At 35.5% G+C, this 18,746-nt stretch overlaps 2 protein-coding genes across 3 annotated transcripts; one reads left to right on the plus strand and one right to left on the minus strand.

Moving 5' to 3' along the window:
- The first annotated feature begins 573 nt into the window (after positions 1-573).
- On the plus strand, positions 574-13,211 carry LOC116303685 (F-actin-capping protein subunit beta). Of its 2 annotated transcripts, none has more exons than XM_031713266.1 (11): positions 574-831; positions 1,935-2,024; positions 3,827-3,948; positions 4,925-5,038; positions 6,233-6,312; positions 6,918-6,979; positions 7,411-7,473; positions 7,935-7,988; positions 9,666-9,731; positions 10,526-10,602; positions 12,099-13,211. In XM_031713266.1, the coding sequence occupies exons 1-11, from the start codon at positions 793-795 to the stop codon at positions 12,181-12,183; spliced, it is 852 nt and encodes a 283-aa protein (XP_031569126.1). In that variant the 5' UTR covers positions 574-792; the 3' UTR covers positions 12,184-13,211. The 2 variants fall into 2 exon arrangements, with proteins under 2 accessions (XP_031569126.1, XP_031569127.1); XM_031713267.2 differs by lacking the exon at positions 574-831 and adding an exon at positions 1,364-1,523.
- On the minus strand, positions 13,204-17,280 carry LOC116303686 (phosphatidylinositol N-acetylglucosaminyltransferase subunit P-like). The gene is made up of 4 exons (XM_031713268.2): positions 17,144-17,280; positions 15,890-15,962; positions 15,082-15,200; positions 13,204-14,856 (listed from the first exon to the last, which is right to left on the minus strand). Exons 1-4 carry the CDS (start codon positions 17,223-17,225, stop codon positions 14,747-14,749), a joined length of 384 nt encoding a protein of 127 aa, XP_031569128.1. The 5' UTR covers positions 17,226-17,280; the 3' UTR covers positions 13,204-14,746.
- Between the last annotated feature and the right edge of the window lie 1,466 nt (positions 17,281-18,746).

The raw sequence follows: 18,746 nt of genomic DNA on the forward strand, positions 1-18,746 counted from the left end.
TGTGTCGGCTTTGATTGATCTATTATTTATTGTTGTTTATATTATTTTTGAACTCTTTATCTGCAATTCTCTTGGGATTTCTTGGGGCTTATTTAGATTTTTAGTACGCGTCTTAGTAAACGTCAAACAAATGGGCATGAAAAAAAAACAACAAAAAAACACAGGAAGCCTAAAGTAAAGTAAGGCCATTGGAAAAAAATTTAGGATCAACTGTCCTTTTTTTCCCCTTGAATATCATGCAAATGCACATTAATGTCGAAACCTACCTAAACCGTTAGAAAGTGTTCATATCTCGTCCCGGAAGAGGGCGAAGCCATTCTCGGGAGCCCAGGGGGTAAAATTGTGTCGCTCGCTTCTCGCTCTCCGATGTCGGTATCCCCCCCACCCCCCTACCCTACCCTTACACATTCCATCACTATTACTACCAAGAAAAATATCCCCCTCTCCGGTCTCCGGGGAAAAAATGAACGGTCTCTGGCTGATACTAACGACATAGCGTTAAAATACCTAAAGCTTAGAACTGTATATAAATAAGCTCACTATCGAAACCAAAAGATTATGAATCAAGACTTCCTCTTTGTAACCGCATGTCAGCCAGACAAGCTATCTGTTCATTCTCGTACAGAAGAAACGATCATTTAAACTTGGTCACAGTGACGAGTGAAAAGATAATGAATAGGTGTGGATAAACTCGACATTTCTACGTTCTTCATTAGCCGCTTAATCTCATTCCGCTAAAACTGAAGCTGAGTGGGACTCAATCGTGATTACAATCCGAGCCGAGTCAAAATCATGGGAGGCGCTGTCGCGAAGGATTTAGGCGAAGTTAATGTGAGTAACTCTGAATTTCTCATTTAAAAACTAATATTCGATAACATATTAAAACAAGCAAAAAATTATATTTAATGCTCTCAATGAAGGTTAAAGAAATGGCAAGTCGATCAGGGCCGAAATCGATCGAAAATGTTCTTACCACAGGGAGCCCACCATTAGGTTTCGCAGCCCAAACTGTCAGGTTATACTGAAGTCTAAAGGTTTACTCCCAATACTTTACAGTAAATAATCATTTCGTTTTCTAATTACTATATTTATACGGTTTTTTGCTTGCTTTCAGCATTTTGACAGCTTCAAAAGACCTTGTGCGTGTCTAGACTGAAAAATGCACGACTACTGAAAGCTTAATTTGTTGAACGAAATGCAATCCATTTGGTCATAAATTACTTATTTTTTAAAAGAAAGAAATGAAAGAATAAAAAAAAAAAAAGATAGAATGATAGGTCGAAACAGGCGTTTCCTTCAAAAGTTGCTCAAGGAAGCTTATTTAGCATTACTACCATATATGGTAAAGGTGTCCTCTGATTGGCTGTATTTTGAATCGTGGTTTATTGGGAGGGCGGCCATCTTGGAAGTCAGTGGCGTTTCCGGCTGCTTTAAACCTCATTTTTTTCGTCCAAATTTAGGGATTTTTAGCCTTGTGTACCTCGAACTTTATTGTTTAGTTGTTGAATAACAAACCAGTCATGGTAAGAATTGAGTTTATTTAGGTTTTCAGCGTGGGAAAGGAGCAGTTCTTGAGGTGTTTGGTGGAAATGCTTGAGTTCTTCACCCGGAAAGCATTTAATTTAGTCACCTTCAACTTACATTTTTCAATCCTTTTTTACTTTTACCATAATTTGAGTTTCCTACATCTGAAATGATTGTTTCTCAGTTCCGCTTACCTAATTTTTAGCTGTAAAACTGCTACTAACCGATTTTATGGCAGTTATCCAAAATCACACCTCGTTGATCTTCAGATCTTAAAAGTGAAAATTTGGATATTTCTGAGATTTCAAATTGGCATTGCGATCAAGAAAATTCTGCCATCCATTAAACTTTTGTAGGTCCTTCCCTACCAAGAACAACAATAATAATATCTTTATCTTCTTGATTTACAGACAGATCGCCAGTTGGACTGCGCATTGGATTTAATGCGACGTCTCCCTCCTCAACAGATCGAAAAAAACCTTAGTGATTTGATCGATTTGGTATGTTTTTCTTGCTTGTAATAAAATATATTTGTAGTTCTCATATTGGATTATTTTAGTAATCTAAACAATGTTGTTTATTGTTTTTATTTTTATAGTTTTTGATACGATTAAGGAATTTGAAAGTTTGAAATTCTCATTCAGCATTCACACTGTATGTGACTGTCAAATTTTTCTGAATATCTCGATTACAGATCTATATTATTATTCATAAATTTGTTTAAAATTCCTAAACATTCTAAATACTCAGGCTTGTGGTTGCAAGATTAATTGATTAAGGCTTATATATATACAGTATAAATAGAAGTAGAATAGAAATAGAATGAATAAAAATGTAATTCTCGTAAAAAGGAGGGGGGCTAAAGCCCCCCCCCCCCCCCCCTAACGCCTCCACCGTCCCTGTATTCTAGTTGGATCCTCTACCATTGACATGTACAGAATACTCTTAGTGGGCTAATAGCCAATACTGGGTTGTCTAGATCTAGTTACAATGGCATGCAAATAGACTCTTCCACAGTCTCTCGCTCGTCTGTTCCATCTCCACGCTTAGAGACTGTAACGGTACAATGACCAAAAGGACTTATGGGTCCCGAAAACTTGGACCCAGCGTGCTTTGGGAACCAAAGTATCTTGTCCACAGTCTCTCTCGTTTCAATATTTTCAAGATGCCGGTGAAAACGAGTGACTGTGGGCGAGTATTTTAGTTCCCAAAGCACGCCGGGTCCAAGTTTTCGGGACCCATAAGTCCTTTCGGTCATTGTACCGTTAAAGTCTCTAAGCATGGAGATGGAACGGACGAGCAGAGACTGTCAGTTTTTCTTGATGCAAAAATATCAACCCACTTTTCGGGGTTACTAAAGTTGCAAGGCCCCACATTTTCTGCTCCCACCCCCTCCCCCCCCCCAAAAATGAACAGCCCATTAGGTAGGGAAACTATTGGACCCACTGTCCTGTTGGTCAGTCCTATGGTAGAACCAGTGTGGCAGAGTGAAGGTGTTTTTTTGATTATTTAAAGTATTTATGATACGATGTATTGTAGGTTTATGTTTTCGTTCATTCGTGTTTATGCTCACTTGATTGTGAAATATTAATAAAATGAAATGTTGGTGACTTGTGATAGGACCAAGAGTTTGTTGCTCAGCTCATAATCATAGAAAATTAAAGTACAAAATACTTTGGTACCAGCAAAATACCAGTGATAAAAATAATGGCTAGTCAATAAACAATGTCTAGCCAAAATTGGCAGTTGTCTATAGTTATATGCCTTTTAGGCTGGTACTCATGTGACTGGTCACATTGACTGGTCACATCTGATCAGTACGTCCTACATGTATGTCACAAGTCATCATGTCCAGCCTTTGAGCAGCCATGGTTTTTAGCCTTGAAATACTAAAATGATATTGCTACCTTTCCTCTTATTGGGAAGCACCGGTGGCGTGCGTTGCTAATGCGCTGCCTCTCACCAATGCGGCCCGAGTTCGAGTCCTGCCGATCTCAATGTCGTATGTGAGTACAGTTGTTGATTGATTCTCTCCTGTGCTTCAAGGGTTTTTCTCTGGGTTCTCTGCTTTTCCACCCTCCTAAAAAATCCACTTCTAAATTCTAATTCGATCTCTGGGCTTTCACCTAGTTTGGAGCCTAGCTCTGTGGTGATTGTCCCACGCTGTGATACAACAGTGAAAGCTTTGTAGATTTTTTTCTTATTGCATCCATTAAAAAAATCTGTTATTATTTTCTCCAGTTGTAAGACTTTTTGTTAATTTATTTATCTATAATAATTACAGTATGTTTTGTATTCTTAGGCACCGGATCTGTGTGAGGATCTTCTCTCATCAGTTGATCAACCATTAAAGATTGCAAAAGACAAAGAAACTGGTAAAGACTATTTACTGTGTGACTACAACAGAGATGGAGACTCGTACAGGTACAAATTATATATTTTTGTCATCCAGTGCTTAAAATAGCAGTCAGTAAGTTGCCGGTCATCATGACTGGCCAAACTAGTTTTAACAAACCAAATCAAGACAAAAGAAAACAAAAACAAAAAAAAAGAAAGGAAAATTAGCTTCTCAATAACTCATTTTCTTTTTTAAACGTAAATATATATGTGAGGGACCACGGTAATTGGCACATACTGTAGTGGATTCCCAGCCATTGTGTGTGTAAATATTATATATAACGTATTTGTGTGTTGTGTGTATGCGTGGGTGTTTAAATGGCAAAGCTAAATAAATAAATAAACTCAGTTATACCTTAGTTTTGGCTCAAAGATAACTACTGGTCAAAATGACTGAAATTATGACAAGATAAGGATTTAACGCGACAAGTTTCAATTATTCTGGGAGGACAAATCCAATGACAGGCTGTTAATTGAAGCCCTGGACATCTCTTCAACTTTCATATTTTTTTGGTTTTTGATTTCTGTCAACCCAAAAAAAATACTAATTTTTATTATATAATTACCAATGAAATATCTATTTTTCTCTATTTCGAAAAATTGATATCTTCACACGTGAAAATAACACCATTGCGATGGTTATTCAAAAATACACAGAAAGAATTGCCTGAAAAAGCCAAAACATACTTCATTGATAATTATATAATAAACAGAATATTACATGGCTGCTTGGAGATACGAAATTTATCTTCTCGTGTTGAAAATCTCTCACTCGTTCGCTGCGCTCACTTGTGAGAGATCTTTTCAACACTTGAAGATAAATTTCGTATCTCCGCGCGCCCATGTAATATCCTCTATTTATCCATTTATTTATTTTATTTTAAATATTTTTATTTATTTCTTCGTACATTTATTTTGATGGTTGTAATTTCATTCAATCACTTGTTTATTCTTTATCTCTGAATCACCAACTCATTCCTTTATGAATGTATTATTCACACAGATCACCATGGAGTAACACATACGAACCCCCTCTTGATGATGGTGCCCTACCATCTGACAGACTTCGCAAGCTAGAGGTTGATGCTAACTCAGCATTTGATCAATATAGAGAAATGTAGGTATCTGATAGATATAACAGTATATATTTCCCTTGCCACTAAAGTCTCCATAAACCTTGGAGTCTTTTTTTTTTTTTTAATGTGAAGTCGATGCCAATTTTTATACATTGTTGCTTTATGCTTTGTGGAAAATTGCTGGCCAGAAACGTTGATAATCAAATAGAAATTGAAACCACAATGAACCATTTGATAAATAGCTAGTCGTTACGAGTAAAGGTAGAATTTTAAATGTGTTGCTTGTCCATAAAGAAGATAGGAAAGCCAAGATTCAGCTAGATTTCTTTTCTCTGACTGCAGCCTACATGTTTTTTGTTTGTTTGTTGGTTTTTTTATTTTTTATTTTCCAGTACATCATATGATAATTACATTCCTTATGGCTGCCTTATCAGATTGGCCAATTCTTTCGATGGGCCGTCAAAACAAGAATATCTGAAATCAATTTTGGACTCTAGGCTGGAGTTGAGACTACTCCCTCTAATAGTTTTTTGGAGTGCGAGATTATTTTTTGGCGTAAAATATGCCAAATTTGGTGTATTTGTAATCCCTGGTTTACATTCTAATTTTTTTTTTGGTTGAGAACCTAATTACTGTATACTTTAGCTGATCATTAGTAAATACCAATAGAATGATATGGAATGCAATATAAATAGTGTAAATGTTTTTGTAAATCCCATAGGATTTTTCCAAATTATGATGTGCATAATTTACTGTCGGCACTTGAGGCTAGTTCTATGTATATCTGTATGAATTAGGAAAATGGCTTTGTAGGTAACCTTAGTATGCAAAAATCGTTTTAATGGTTTTTTCTCTTGATTGAGCTATCTTCTTTGCTGAGACCTCGGAAGATTTAGTTAACTTCGTCATGATTGTGATTATGAGGCCAAATTTCTTTTCAAAACATTTTCTTGCACTAAAAGTGACTCAATCACACACTATCAGATGCTCTGTATATCTGTATAATTTAATAGGATGATGGCCTTGTAGGAAGACTTTATTGCCAGTTTACCTTGAACTAAGTATGCAATAATTGGTTTATTTTTTCATGCTCAATCATATGCTCCGTTTATCTGCACAACTGAGAAAAATAGCCTTGTAGGAAGACTATTTCCAGCTTAGCTATAGCTTGACCTAAGTATACAGCAATAATTATTATTCATTTGCTGATGTTGGTAATTTGTTTCATTGTTAAGGTATTTTGAAGGTGGTGTCTCATCTGTTTATCTATGGGATCTAGATCATGGTTTTGCCGGTGTTATCCTTATTAAGAAAGGTATGTAATAATGATGTATGATAAACTACTCCATTACTCTACACCACCACGGTACATTATACTCTATACTACACTACACTACACTACCACACACTACCCTACACCACACTATGTTACACCACACTGCGCTACACCACACTACACTACACCACCACACACTACACTGCACCACCACACACTACTCTACACCACCACACACTACACTACACTACCACACACTACTCTACAGCACACTACACCACACTACGCTGTTCACCACACTGCACTACACCACACTGCATTACGCCACACTACACTACACTACACTATGCTACAATCTACTCCACTCCACTCCACTCCACTCCACTCCACTCCACTCCACTCCACTCCACTCCACTCCACTCCACTCCACTCCACTCCACTCCACTCCACTCCACTCCACTCCACTCTACTCTACTCTACACTACTCTACTCTACACTACAATATGCTATACTACACTACAATATGCTATACTACACCACCACAGACACAACACTCTAAACTACACTACATTCTACATCCTATATTGCATAGTTATGTGATAAATTCTAATGTTGCTGAAGTTTAAATGTTTTGATGTATACAGCTGGTGATGGATCAAAGAAAATCAAAGGGTGCTGGGACTCCATCCATGTTGTAGAAGTCCAGGTAATATTTTATTCGTATGTACTTGCACTTATTGTTAATTATTTTTTCTTGTTCAGTATCCTTAAAATCATGCATTCTGATTGTTTATGAGATCTCTGACCATGGTCCAGTATACTGGGATAATTGATTGCTGAACAACAACAACAACAACAACAAATGCAAAACAAGAATATGAGGGGGAGGGAAATAAGTAACTTGATATCGTCCTAAAGTCAGTCTGCAGAGGGAAAAAACCATGCTCTTGTCCATGAAAACCAACTGAGGCAGTCTTATGATCAATGTGTTGGGCAGTTTTCCCCTATCTGGACCTCTTGGTCTGACAGTAAATAACCTCTATTCATTACTGTATATACTTACCAGAGGTTGATTCTGTCAACGCTAACTACTGTAGGACCTTTGCATGGAACTAAAATATATATTTTTTACTGTAGGAAAAGAGCAGTGGACGTCAGGCACACTACAAGCTGACTTCAACAGCTATGTTATGGCTCCAGGTATTCTATAGTACTGTATGTGCTTATAGATAACTAAGTTGGTTTCATAGAGCATCAAACTGTTGTGCAGAAAATCTTGAGTTTAATTCCCCTATCAGAGCAATGACATGACATTCCATAGGCATGTGTCCTTAAAAGCTTTGTGTTTTCTGACAATGTTAAGAAAACACTTTGATTGCATTCACCAAACTCTAATTTGTCTTGACAGAAAATGTTACAATTTTGCGCATGCAATTGAGAAGCACTGTATTAAAAATAAAATTATACCATGGTACGACAACACAATACAATATGATAATAATCATAATTATAATGATAATAACTTTATTAACGTCAAAAACTTATAGCCGAACACAAGTACTCTACTAATCAGGAAGACCTATTCTAGTATTAGTTGTTTAGAAGGTGAAGTGCTAACACAGTTAATTAACACCAGGCCTTTACTCTGTTATCATTTTTAGACTAACAAAGCTGGTTCAGGCATAATGAATCTCGGTGGAAGTCTAACAAGACAGGTATGTATGGATGCAAAACAATCAATGAACATTAGTATCATTTTAGACTTGAATAATATAGAGTTCTGTGCAATGTGATTGGTTGAGCAACCAGTGATTATAAGATGACATTCACTGCTCAAGCAGGGACTATGAGGTTTTCAAAAAACTTGCAAGAATGGAAGTACGAAAGGCTAAGATGTTTTATTAACCTGAACTTCTTCTTTTCTCTGATTTTCAAATTTAAAATTATATCATAACAATAGCAGTCATTATGGATGCATGCAAATGAAATGCAAATGAGACAACAAGCATTGTATCGGCCCGATAGACTCACTTGTATAATTCTTAAAGCAAAGGAATTTTTCATTGAGGGCTCAACTATAATAGCAGCTATTAGCATATACAAACATCTGTACTTCCTAAGAACGCACGCGTTCATTGGTTAATTGGAGGTGAATATTGTATATATATTGAATCTCGGAATATTGAGTCGGCAACAAAATGGCATCTGCCGGCAATCGTTTTGCTACGATTTCCGATGAGGAAATTGAAAAAAATGAAAGTAATGCCATTCCCATCAATACTAAAAAGGCAACGAAGTATGGCCTAAAAGTTTTGCTAAAAGTTTTGCTGAAAGCTTTGCTAAAAGTTTCCTGTGAATATGTCATGCAAACTGCAAGTTTCTGTTTGTTTGCTTTTATTGAATTATTGTATATGTATAAAAATAAGTTGCTCTGTACACAAGTTGGTATATGCTAAAACAATTATTTGCCTCAGCCTCAGTAAATAATATCGAGAATATTTACCTTGCAGCTCAAAGACTCGTGTCTCGGTAAATATTCCCCGATATTCACTTCGCCCTCGGCGAATAATTGCTAATTATACTCAGGCTCAGTAATTATTTGGGAATATTTAATGTCTCTGCAAGTATTCGCCCATAGAGGTTTTGCACCACCATGTGACGGCAGGCATGTTAGATGGCAGGAACAATACGGTCGTCTTACATGAGAAAGAATTCAATTCCCCAGAGCGAAGGGATTTTATTGTTCTGCTATCTAACCACAGGAAGTCCAAGCTGTATTATGGGATGGGCACGTGATGGTGCAAAACCTATATATACACTTCTCCTTCATTGAATATTTTTTAATCATTATCCAACTATACCCGCATTTTACAAATATTGCAGGAGAAAGCTTAGAACAGTTATAAATATCCTCCGATGTTCGTACTCAAGGTGACAAAAGTCACACATTTGCAATATTATGGGCTCGACAAAATACTTACAGCAGTTATAGACTTTTAATTGCCCTAATTCACTATGACGTCACATCAAAACAATCTATTGTTTAAACGCAAAGGATCATGGTCGTCGGAGGGGGTCAAATCAAAGCAAATTCAGCGAAAATTGTTCTAAAACCCATATCAATCCACGAAGAGAAGTAGAATAGCCAGCAAACGCTCAGAATATTTTTAGTACATATTAACACATATTATATCTGAAAACCAGGCCATTTTAGATTAAACTGTTTTGCTAGGAGCAAATTTTGTTGAATTTTCTATTGGATTTGGCGATTGTATCCCACACATAAACAAGCAGTGACATCATAGTGAAATAGGGCAATTGGGGAGGAGGGGGTGCTTATAACCAGGTTTTTATGGCATGCAAATAAAGGTATTTCATGATTATTTTTTTAGGTTGAGTCAGATAGTTCTGTGAATGATGCTAATCCTCATATTGCCAACATTGGAAAGATGGTTGAGGTATGACATTTAAAAAAAAAATTTTTTTAATTTATATTTTCATTTTTTATATTTTCATTTTTTACAATATGGAATCATACGACTAAAACAAAGAATCTTCTTCCCAAGAGAATGACAAAACTAAATCTGAACATGGACAAACTCAACACATTTAAACACGCCATGTTAAGTTACTACGTAACGTCACTGGACAGTTACAACTGTTACGACCCACATACTTTCAAAACAGTTTGTTTAAAATGTAATTCTTGCAGAAACCTCACTCTTTCTACCTCCTGTTGTTAGTTATTTGATTCAAATGTGTCAATATATCTACTTAAATTATCTTTATGCACTAAGTTTCATTTACATGTAAGTCATTATTTTGGGCCCGCAGTAATTGGCACGCTGTTGCGGCCACCCTGTCATGTATATCACAGTATTTTTGTCAGTTATTATATTTCCAGTTTAATATATGGCGAAACTAATAAATAGATAAATAGACATGTGCCTAAAATTGGAAAACATGGAAAACAAAAACATTTTATACCCAAGCTAAGAAGATTTATTCAAATTAAAGATAAATAAATAAATAAAATATGAGATTTAACAGTGGCATTTCTACAGAGTAACTATTCATCCACTGTAATTCCAATTGGAATTTAGGAGTTGATTTTTGCGGAGGGAGGAAAGCCGGAGAACCCGGAAAACCCTCAAAGCACAGTAGAGAACCAACTAACAACTCTACTCACATACGACAGTTCAGTGCTGTCAAATATTCCTCGCTGTCAATCAAACTTCTTTTTCTTTTTCAGGAAATGGAAAACAAGATGAGAAACACCTTGAATGAAATTTACTTTGGTAAAACTAGAGACATTGTTAATTCTTTGAGGTAAGAGCGACACATATCCAACATCTTGCAGTGTTGTGTCGAATAATGAATCTGATGTTCAAAATAACATGTATGTACTTTACAGCCATTCTCAATCACACGCGCCACTCTAATGACATTCTATAGGCACATGCCCTTATAGCTTTGTGTTTTCCAACAAAGTTATGGAAACACCTTGTGATTGACGTCCACCAAAACCACGTCACTCTAGTGATTGTTTCTGTCGCAACGAAGAAGCTTTTGGTGGACGTCAATCAAGGCATTTCCATGACATTCTATAGGCACATGACCTTATAGCTTTGTATTTTCCGACAATGTTATGGAAACGCCATTTGTGATTGACATCCACCAAAACCTTCTTCAGGGCGTGTGTGATTGAGAATGGCTGTAAAGGGATTATGGTATTGGCAGTATTACCTTGTTTTGCTTGTCGTCATTTCATGTGTCACACACGTTTATCCACTGAATTTCAAGAATTCATTTTGGCTGAAAGCACATTGCTGGCTGTGTTTAACCACCATTTGGAGCAGACGAAAGAGACTCAAAGACTTCAAAGAGCTGTTTAAAATCCAGCAATACGATAATAATGCATGGCCAAGACCCAATCCTAATATTGTGATCAATTTGAATAACTACATGTGTTTTTCTGTACACTTACAGCACTAGCTCATGCATGTGAAAATGCTTTTACAAGACTAGTGACTAACTAGCCTTGTGTTCATGTGGAAGCAAGCATAAAAGCATTTTCATTGCACAGAACAATGTAGTTATTCAACAGACTAGCTACTGACTAGCCTTGTGTTCATGTGGAAGCAAGCATAAAAGCATTTTCACATGCATGAGCTAGTCATTGCACAGAACAATGTAGTTATTCAACAGACTAGCTACTGACTAGCCTTGTGTTCATGTGGAAGCAAGCATAAAAGCATTTTCACATGCATGAGCTAGTCATTGCACAGAACAATGTAGTTATCCAACAGACTAGTGACTGACTAGCCTTGTGTTCATGTGGAAGCAAGTATAAAAGCATTTTCACATGCATGAGCTAGTCGGTGCACAGAACAATACATGTAGTCATTCAAATTGGTCTCCATATTTTGATTCAGCCTATTGTCGACACGAGTGAAAAACAACTGCGCATATTCTGAATCCATATGCAAATTAGTCAAAACATAAGTAAATTTGACTTTCAAACATGCCTGATAAATTGGACTTCACAAAATGCCAAAACTTAGTGTCCATGCTTGGAACTTAAGGCTAATTCTTTCATATTGTGTTTGTTAATACAGTATCTTGGTCTGACAAAAGTATACTCTCAAACTTTTTTGTATACTTGGAGAAAACAAACATTTATTTTCTCACTCAAATTCTTCAAAATTCTTAGAAAACGTGCTGAAGTGCACGCATGCGCAAACATTTTTCTCTGGTGTCCCTATTGTCATGTTTTCCACTCACATTTCAGTGATTAATTTTTGTTTTCTTTTTTTAATATACAGAAGCGTGAATAGTATCCAAGATCAAAGTAAACAAAAGGCAATGCAAGCTGAGCTTTTCCAAACCCTGAAAAACCGCCAGAAGTAAAGGAAGCCCATTCACTAGCAGTCCTAGTCGTAACATAATCATAAGATAGAAAATATTTGAACAAGCATTTGCAGTTATTTCTTCCAGTGAAGAAAAATATTATTCTGCATGATAGTTCTGCAATCACACTATATTAGTTCAAATGTTTTCACTGTTTGTTTGTTTCTAGTAGGTAGTCTAAAAAATTATCGAGGGACTGTTCACAATTTATGTTTCTTTTTGGGGGGAGGGGAGGGTGGTTATGTGGATTTTGAGCTTCAAAGAAACATTTTTGTAGTCCCCCAACCACCTTACAAACATATTTACTGCCCCCCCTCCCCCCTCAGAAAAGTAAAATATAATAAATATATATTTATTTTGTTAGCCTCCCCCCTCCCCTTAATTTTGACTAAAAAAAATTGGTGGCATGCCTCAAAATCCAAAAATTCCCCACCCCCTCAACCCATATATTATGAATGGTCTCTCAACAGTTTGCATTTTCTGAAAAGTAAATACATTGGGCCGAAAAAAAATTTGGGAATCTTGGCATTTGTCTTTGGAATTTATTTTAAATTTGATCTTTCTGACTCGACTAATTCATTCACCTGATGAAAAATATGAATCACAATTTTCTGTTTCCAATATCTCTAAAAGTTACACTGAAGACAAAATAAAAATCTTACATTAATTTTTGTATCGTTACTGCAATTTTCAATATAATACAGCATGAAGTATGTTGCTGTGTACCAGTGCTTGCTGAAATTTGTTTTTCACTGATTTCGGTCCAAGATAGAAAAGGTACCATCTGATTGATTGACGGTGACGAAATACCAAATTTTAGCTTGTAGTTATGATTTCACATTATATTAAAAACTGCTATAATAGATTAGTGTTTGTGTTAGTAATTTAGTATGTTTGTGGATGTGTGCTGATTTGTTTTTATATCTGTTTTTATAATAACTGTTAATCGAGAGAGATCAGATGCATGTAGATGAAAAATAGATCAAGTTATTAATGAGAATTAAGAACAATAAAAGACGATTTGTAGATTTGTTGTTTATTTTTTCAATCAAAATTTAAAGCACCTTTTTTATATAATTGTATCCATTTTGAAGTCATTGGTGATTTCTGCAATCTGATTGGCTCTCAGCAGTGTGATTCGATCAGGAATTGCACCATTTTGAGTTTTAAATCGCACCAATGAAATTGCAGAAATATAGAATTTGGGCATGAATCAGATATCAGAAAAGAAAAGCATGAAAAAAAGGGCATTTTTTAGGTGAAAGGCATTTTTTTGATTAAACGCGTAATTATAAATTTATTATTATTATTATTGCATGAGATTTCAAAATAGATATAATTTAGTGGTAATTGAACTTTTGTGTCATGCAATTTTGGTCTGAAAACAAACTTGTGATTAACAAATTGCACTCCTGCTACGTGAACTAGCAATTTTGTAAGAACTTATTTGATTTATGTTCCCAAAAACTCCATTCCTTGGATAAAATTTAGTTCATCTCTACATCAACCATGCACCAGTGAACATAGAATCAAAATTCTAAATTCCACTCAATGTTGGAATGAGGGTGACAGGTTTGTTGGGCACTGGCATCTATTTCGTGCTACCCCCCTAAGCCAAGGCCTTTTTTTCCGTCTATAAGCCTTTTTTTTTTTTCATAGTTTAAGAATCGATTCCACTGCGCATGCGATTTTATCCCAAATTTCTCACCTTTTGTTTAATTAAGAACAAAAGAAGGTTTAGACAAAAGAAGGTGAGAAATTCGGGATAAAATCGCATGTGCAGTGGAATCGATTCTTAAACTATGAAAAGGCTTATTGTCTTCATGAAAAATCAATCTATCTTTTGTATCAATACTGACAGTTGGAAAATGCTTAGAAGCGTGTGCAATACTTAATGTCTCTGATATTAAAGAGGATAAATAAGACCAAATAAGTTACTTTTGAAGTTTTGCATTTCATCTGATATCCTGCATCTCATTAGATATTGGCATAAATGTATACTAAAACCTTTTTGCAATCAAGTATATATATATATAATTGCATATATATATATTTAGAAAACTCATTAATAATTCATGAAGAAAACACAATAGAAATCATGACCATGAAGGTGATTTTAAATCGGATAAAGATTCGTCTTCATTTGCATAAACTTTAACTTGGATTTTCTCTATCAAACTTGGTTCATTTCGTAAAAAAATCGGTACACAATGAGAACAAACATCATAAGTTTTCTAAGCCGTTTAATAATCTCGCAGATCGTGTTTTATCGGGTCTAAAACCACTCGGCTGCGCCTCGTGTTTTATACCCGATAAAACACTCCTGCTCGTTTATTAAACATTACATATATAATATCTGGGCTAATCTAAGCCATATATCAAATATCTCTAATGGTTAAAGAACTGGGTTTTGTCTAGTCAAATCTTTGCCTTGGTGGTCATTTTGACCAGTAAGATTTAGCCAGAAAATGAGGTACGAACTAATATTATTTGGCCTGTGATCATGACCAGCAAATAATTGGCTGTTATTATAAGCCCTGGCTTAACATTAAGGCTGTATTTTCTAATAAAGATCTCTGTTGACTTGACTGATTGGAATATCTCCTAGGGGAGGGATGTGAGTTTCAGTCAGTGTGAGTGATTCATCTTCGGCTAAGTATCTTGCATGTTCATCTGTAAATGAATGAATGTCAGTAAATAGATGAATGAATGAGTGAATGAATGAATAAAGAAAACAATGTGGCAATCAGTAAAAGACCACATGTCCCCTACCCAACCCCCCACAGTCCCGGCACCCTTACAATTATGTGTACAATCGAAGAGTTCCAAGGCCTATGCATATATTCCTTACTATTCAAATACGCTTCATTTATGCATACACCATTCCTTGTTACCTACCTGTAATGGTATTGATAGAACAAAGTGGTGGTGTAATCAGAAGGTTATAAGAAACATAGAAAAAGATGACAGCTAGTAAACACAGCAGTACATAGATGGGTCCAGCTAACAGCCAGTACCTGGCAGAAAATATAGAAAATATATAGATGTTAAGGCATTCTTATGGGAAGCCATTTGATACAATGCTGTACTGTTCACGTGCTGTAAGGCAGTATCCTAATTTTCCACTAATATTATAATAATGTTTGTATGGAAACAACAACCAAGGGCCTACCAGCCTTGCTATCATGTTTTTGGTACATTTCAAATGCTTATAACTCTGCAGGGATTTAATATATGACAACAGAACTCTCCAAAGTTACTAATTTAGACATGGTCTTTCTTGGGATGAAAATACTGGAAATCATTAATTGCCCTAATTCACTATGACGTCACATCAAAACAATCTTCAGCAATCTATTGTTTAAATGCAAAGGATCATGGTCGTCAAACGGGGTCAAATCAATGCAAATTCACTGAAAATTGTTCTAAAACCTGTATCAATCCACGAAGAGAAGTAGAATAGCCAGCAAATGCTCAGAATATTTTTTAGTACATATTAACATATATTATATCTGAAAACCAGGCCTTCATAGATTAAACTATTTCGCTAGGATGAAATTTTGTTGAATTTTCTATTGGATTTGGCAATTCTATCCCCCACATAAACAAGCAGTGACGTCATAGTGAATTAGGTCAATTGTTCGTGGTGCTCATTCCCAATCTTTCCCTCCTTTTTCATATGGTCTATATCCATTCTTTCATTCACCTTTGTGGCAGGTACGTAATACCAACATGATGAAGCCACTCTTCTGGCACAAATGCCCAGATCAGATACAAAACTGTGGAGTATAGAAAAAACCTGTATTGTATGTATTATATCGTATGTAGTTTAATTATTAACTAATTATTCACGTTCTCAGAAAAACCACTCTATAGAGGTTTTGCACTGCCATGTGACGGCCGCCATGTTAGATGGCAGGAGCAATACAATTGTCCTACATGAGAAAGAAATCGATTCCCAAGAGCAATTTAAGGTATTTTATTGTTCTGCCATCTAACCACATGACAGGCAGCCCAAGCAGTATTAAGGGATGGGCAAGTGATGGTGCAAAGCCTCTATATGCTTCATCAGTTCTATTTTAATAATTGATGGGTTGCAAGCATTCCCAAGAGAGTCAAAAGACAAAAACATGGGGGCAATGTAAGGATGCTAATGAGAAATCTTTTGTTAAATGGCACCAACATTGCTAGTCATATGAAGTCCTTGTAACGGCCTGGCGTGCCATTACAGTTGCCTTACTGGGGCTAACAAGAAAACTTAACAGTTATTTTAGCCCCCCGGCTCGTCTTTTTTCGAATTGTAATTTTTTAAATCAAAATTATAAATCATAATTGATTATAAACCATAATTTTAGAAAATGACATATCTTAGTTGTCTCAGATGTACTAGAGAGCAATTTAAACTATATTGTATTGTATTGTATTGTATTGTTATTGTATATTGCCACTCAGGCATAAAATGATGATGATTATGATTGTTAGTTATATAATCATTAGTTATCATCAGTTGGTATTAGTTATACAGTCAATGTCAGTAAAGTTGTCCACCAAAAAAGTCAGTTCAGGCTGACGCATACAAGGCAAAGAATACATAATGAAACACGTGATATTACTTTTAGTCTAAATGTCTTAATGTCTAAAAGTCTAAATGTGTAAATGTCTTTTTTCGGTGGACAACGTTAATGACATTGACTGTATGAGCTTAGTACTGTTTCATGGATAGAGTTTTCTACCGAGCTACAGTAGAGTACAAACACTAAAAGTGTGCAACACTTTGCACTATTTAGTAGTAAATAGTGCTAATTAAACAATAGAAAACAATAGGATTAGCATAATTTAGCAGTATTTAGTGGTATTTATGTTACACACTTATAGTGTTTGTACTCTAGTATTAGATTGAGTATGTACGTATATGAAGTTCACTTATGATCTACAATATCTATAGATCTTTAGATCTTACCGAAACCAAAATTGGCTATCAAGTAGAGTATAAATCCATACGTAGCACGTTCAGGTATTGGATTTGGCGAATTTTCGCCCATTAAACCTTAGAGGTTCTAATCAACATCAAAAAATATCAGAAGAAGTTAACACAGGAAGACCAGTTTTATAAGTAGTAAAGCTGCGCCTGCAATATATACTGGTCAGTAAAAAAAACGCGCTTATAGGAGTTGGGTGGGTTTTTTTTGTTTTTTTTTCGGTTAATTTTTAATTCGCAAAATTTGTTTTGTGAATTTTAGAAAGAAAAAAGAAAAATACCTACTTTTTCCAAAAGTAGCTGGTGGCTACTTTTAGAAAAAAAATCAACCTTTTTTTAAGACTTTTTTTTTTTTTAAAGTGAGAGCCATGAATGAAATTTAATGCTGATTCCAAAAATGAAAAGAAAAAATGTGGTGTCTCGAGCTTGTTTTCGAGATCATCAGCACTTATGGGTGCCCACGCGCGAGTTTTTGGAGCAAAAATTGCTCAACCTAAAGTGAACAGAAAAAAATTAAAACTCACAAGATAATAGCTCTTTACAGACTCAATCGATTGCACAAATGCCGGCAAGTGTATCTTTCTACAATTAAACATGGATATCCTTGACAAAAAGACAAAGTAATGCGTTGAGCTGTCATATTTCGTCCTTTTCAGTGCTCAAAAAATCTCATTAAGTCGAACAAAAAGTCCTTAAAAAATCTATTTTTTCGTGTGTTAGAAAAATTAACTTTCTAAAGAATTTGATATAACGTAGATTTTTAGACGTTTCTTCAATTATGCTAGTAAAAATATAGAGTCCAGTGAAAAATTTGAGGGTTTTGCTCTCTTGGAGTTAAAAGCGTGTATGGTTCTTTAATAATAAAATCCATTCTCGTACCCAGAGCCTACGTTTCTTCTAGCCTGCGGCGAAGAACGAGAGCTCTAAAACACAAAACAATAAGCCCAAATCTAAGGGAACACCATGCAATCCTGCGAGTAAAATGAGTGGAAGTTCATATCGGGTTATATAACAGTGTGTTTGTTTCACTTATTCGTAGATATTAATTCGAATTCACTGATATATGTTTGTTTCTAAATAGATACTAAATAGGACTCATTTATCTTAAAAATAAACGTCCTTTACAACCAACGGTCTTTCTGGTTTGAATCAGCTGTACGCTCTGAGTATTTACCGCTGCACTATCCGTGCCAAGCAGCGCCGGCGTCACTTCGTTAGCGATTACCTTCTTTAATGAGTTAACCAAATTTACCTTCGATACATGGAGTAAATGACGTTACACTTGGTCAAAACGCTAGCTACCTAATTGTTTTAAACTTTTGCATAAATGACACAAATATACCAGAGAAAATCTTCTAGTCATTTTTAAAACAAGGAAAGGGCTGGGTTCTAGTTCGAAAATCACACTATATTTGTACTCGCTCCAGATTTTCTCCAGCGATATCTGTACACTACTGAGTTTATTAGTTGTATAATAATATGTGAAAGTATAAAATATACCTCAAAATTCCATTCAAAATAAACTAGTTCTAATGTTCAAGGGCTTTTGAATATTCAAATCGTCTATAGTTAGAAACATTACTTT

Source organism: Actinia tenebrosa, unplaced genomic scaffold (assembly GCF_029948245.1).
Source record: "Actinia tenebrosa isolate PJP-AT-01 unplaced genomic scaffold, QUT_ActTen_1.0 PGA_scaffold14__42_contigs__length_11649687, whole genome shotgun sequence".
In the NCBI taxonomy this organism is placed as follows: Eukaryota; Metazoa; Cnidaria; class Anthozoa; order Actiniaria; family Actiniidae; genus Actinia; species Actinia tenebrosa.

What these genes read in the sequence shown, in the direction of transcription:
- LOC116303685 (XM_031713266.1), top strand. Translation starts at nt 793, where the DNA reads ATGGGAGGCGCTGTCGCGAAGGATTTAGGCGAAGTTAAT. An exon ending in AGAGATGGAGACTCGTACAG is followed by an intron (nt 3,949 to 4,924) that starts GTACAAATTATA and finishes TTATTCACACAG; the next exon opens with ATCACCATGGAGTAACACAT. An exon ending in GTGGAAGTCTAACAAGACAG is followed by an intron (nt 7,989 to 9,665) that starts GTATGTATGGAT and finishes TTATTTTTTTAG; the next exon opens with GTTGAGTCAGATAGTTCTGT.
- LOC116303686 (XM_031713268.2), bottom strand. Translation starts at nt 17,225, where the DNA reads ATGGGCGAAAATTCGCCAAATCCAATACCTGAACGTGCTACGTATGGA. An exon ending in GATAGCCAATTTTGGTTTCG is followed by an intron (nt 15,963 to 17,143) that starts GTAAGATCTAAA and finishes TATACTCCACAG; the next exon opens with TTTTGTATCTGATCTGGGCA. An exon ending in TTCTATCAATACCATTACAG is followed by an intron (nt 14,857 to 15,081) that starts GTAGGTAACAAG and finishes ATTCATTTACAG; the next exon opens with ATGAACATGCAAGATACTTA.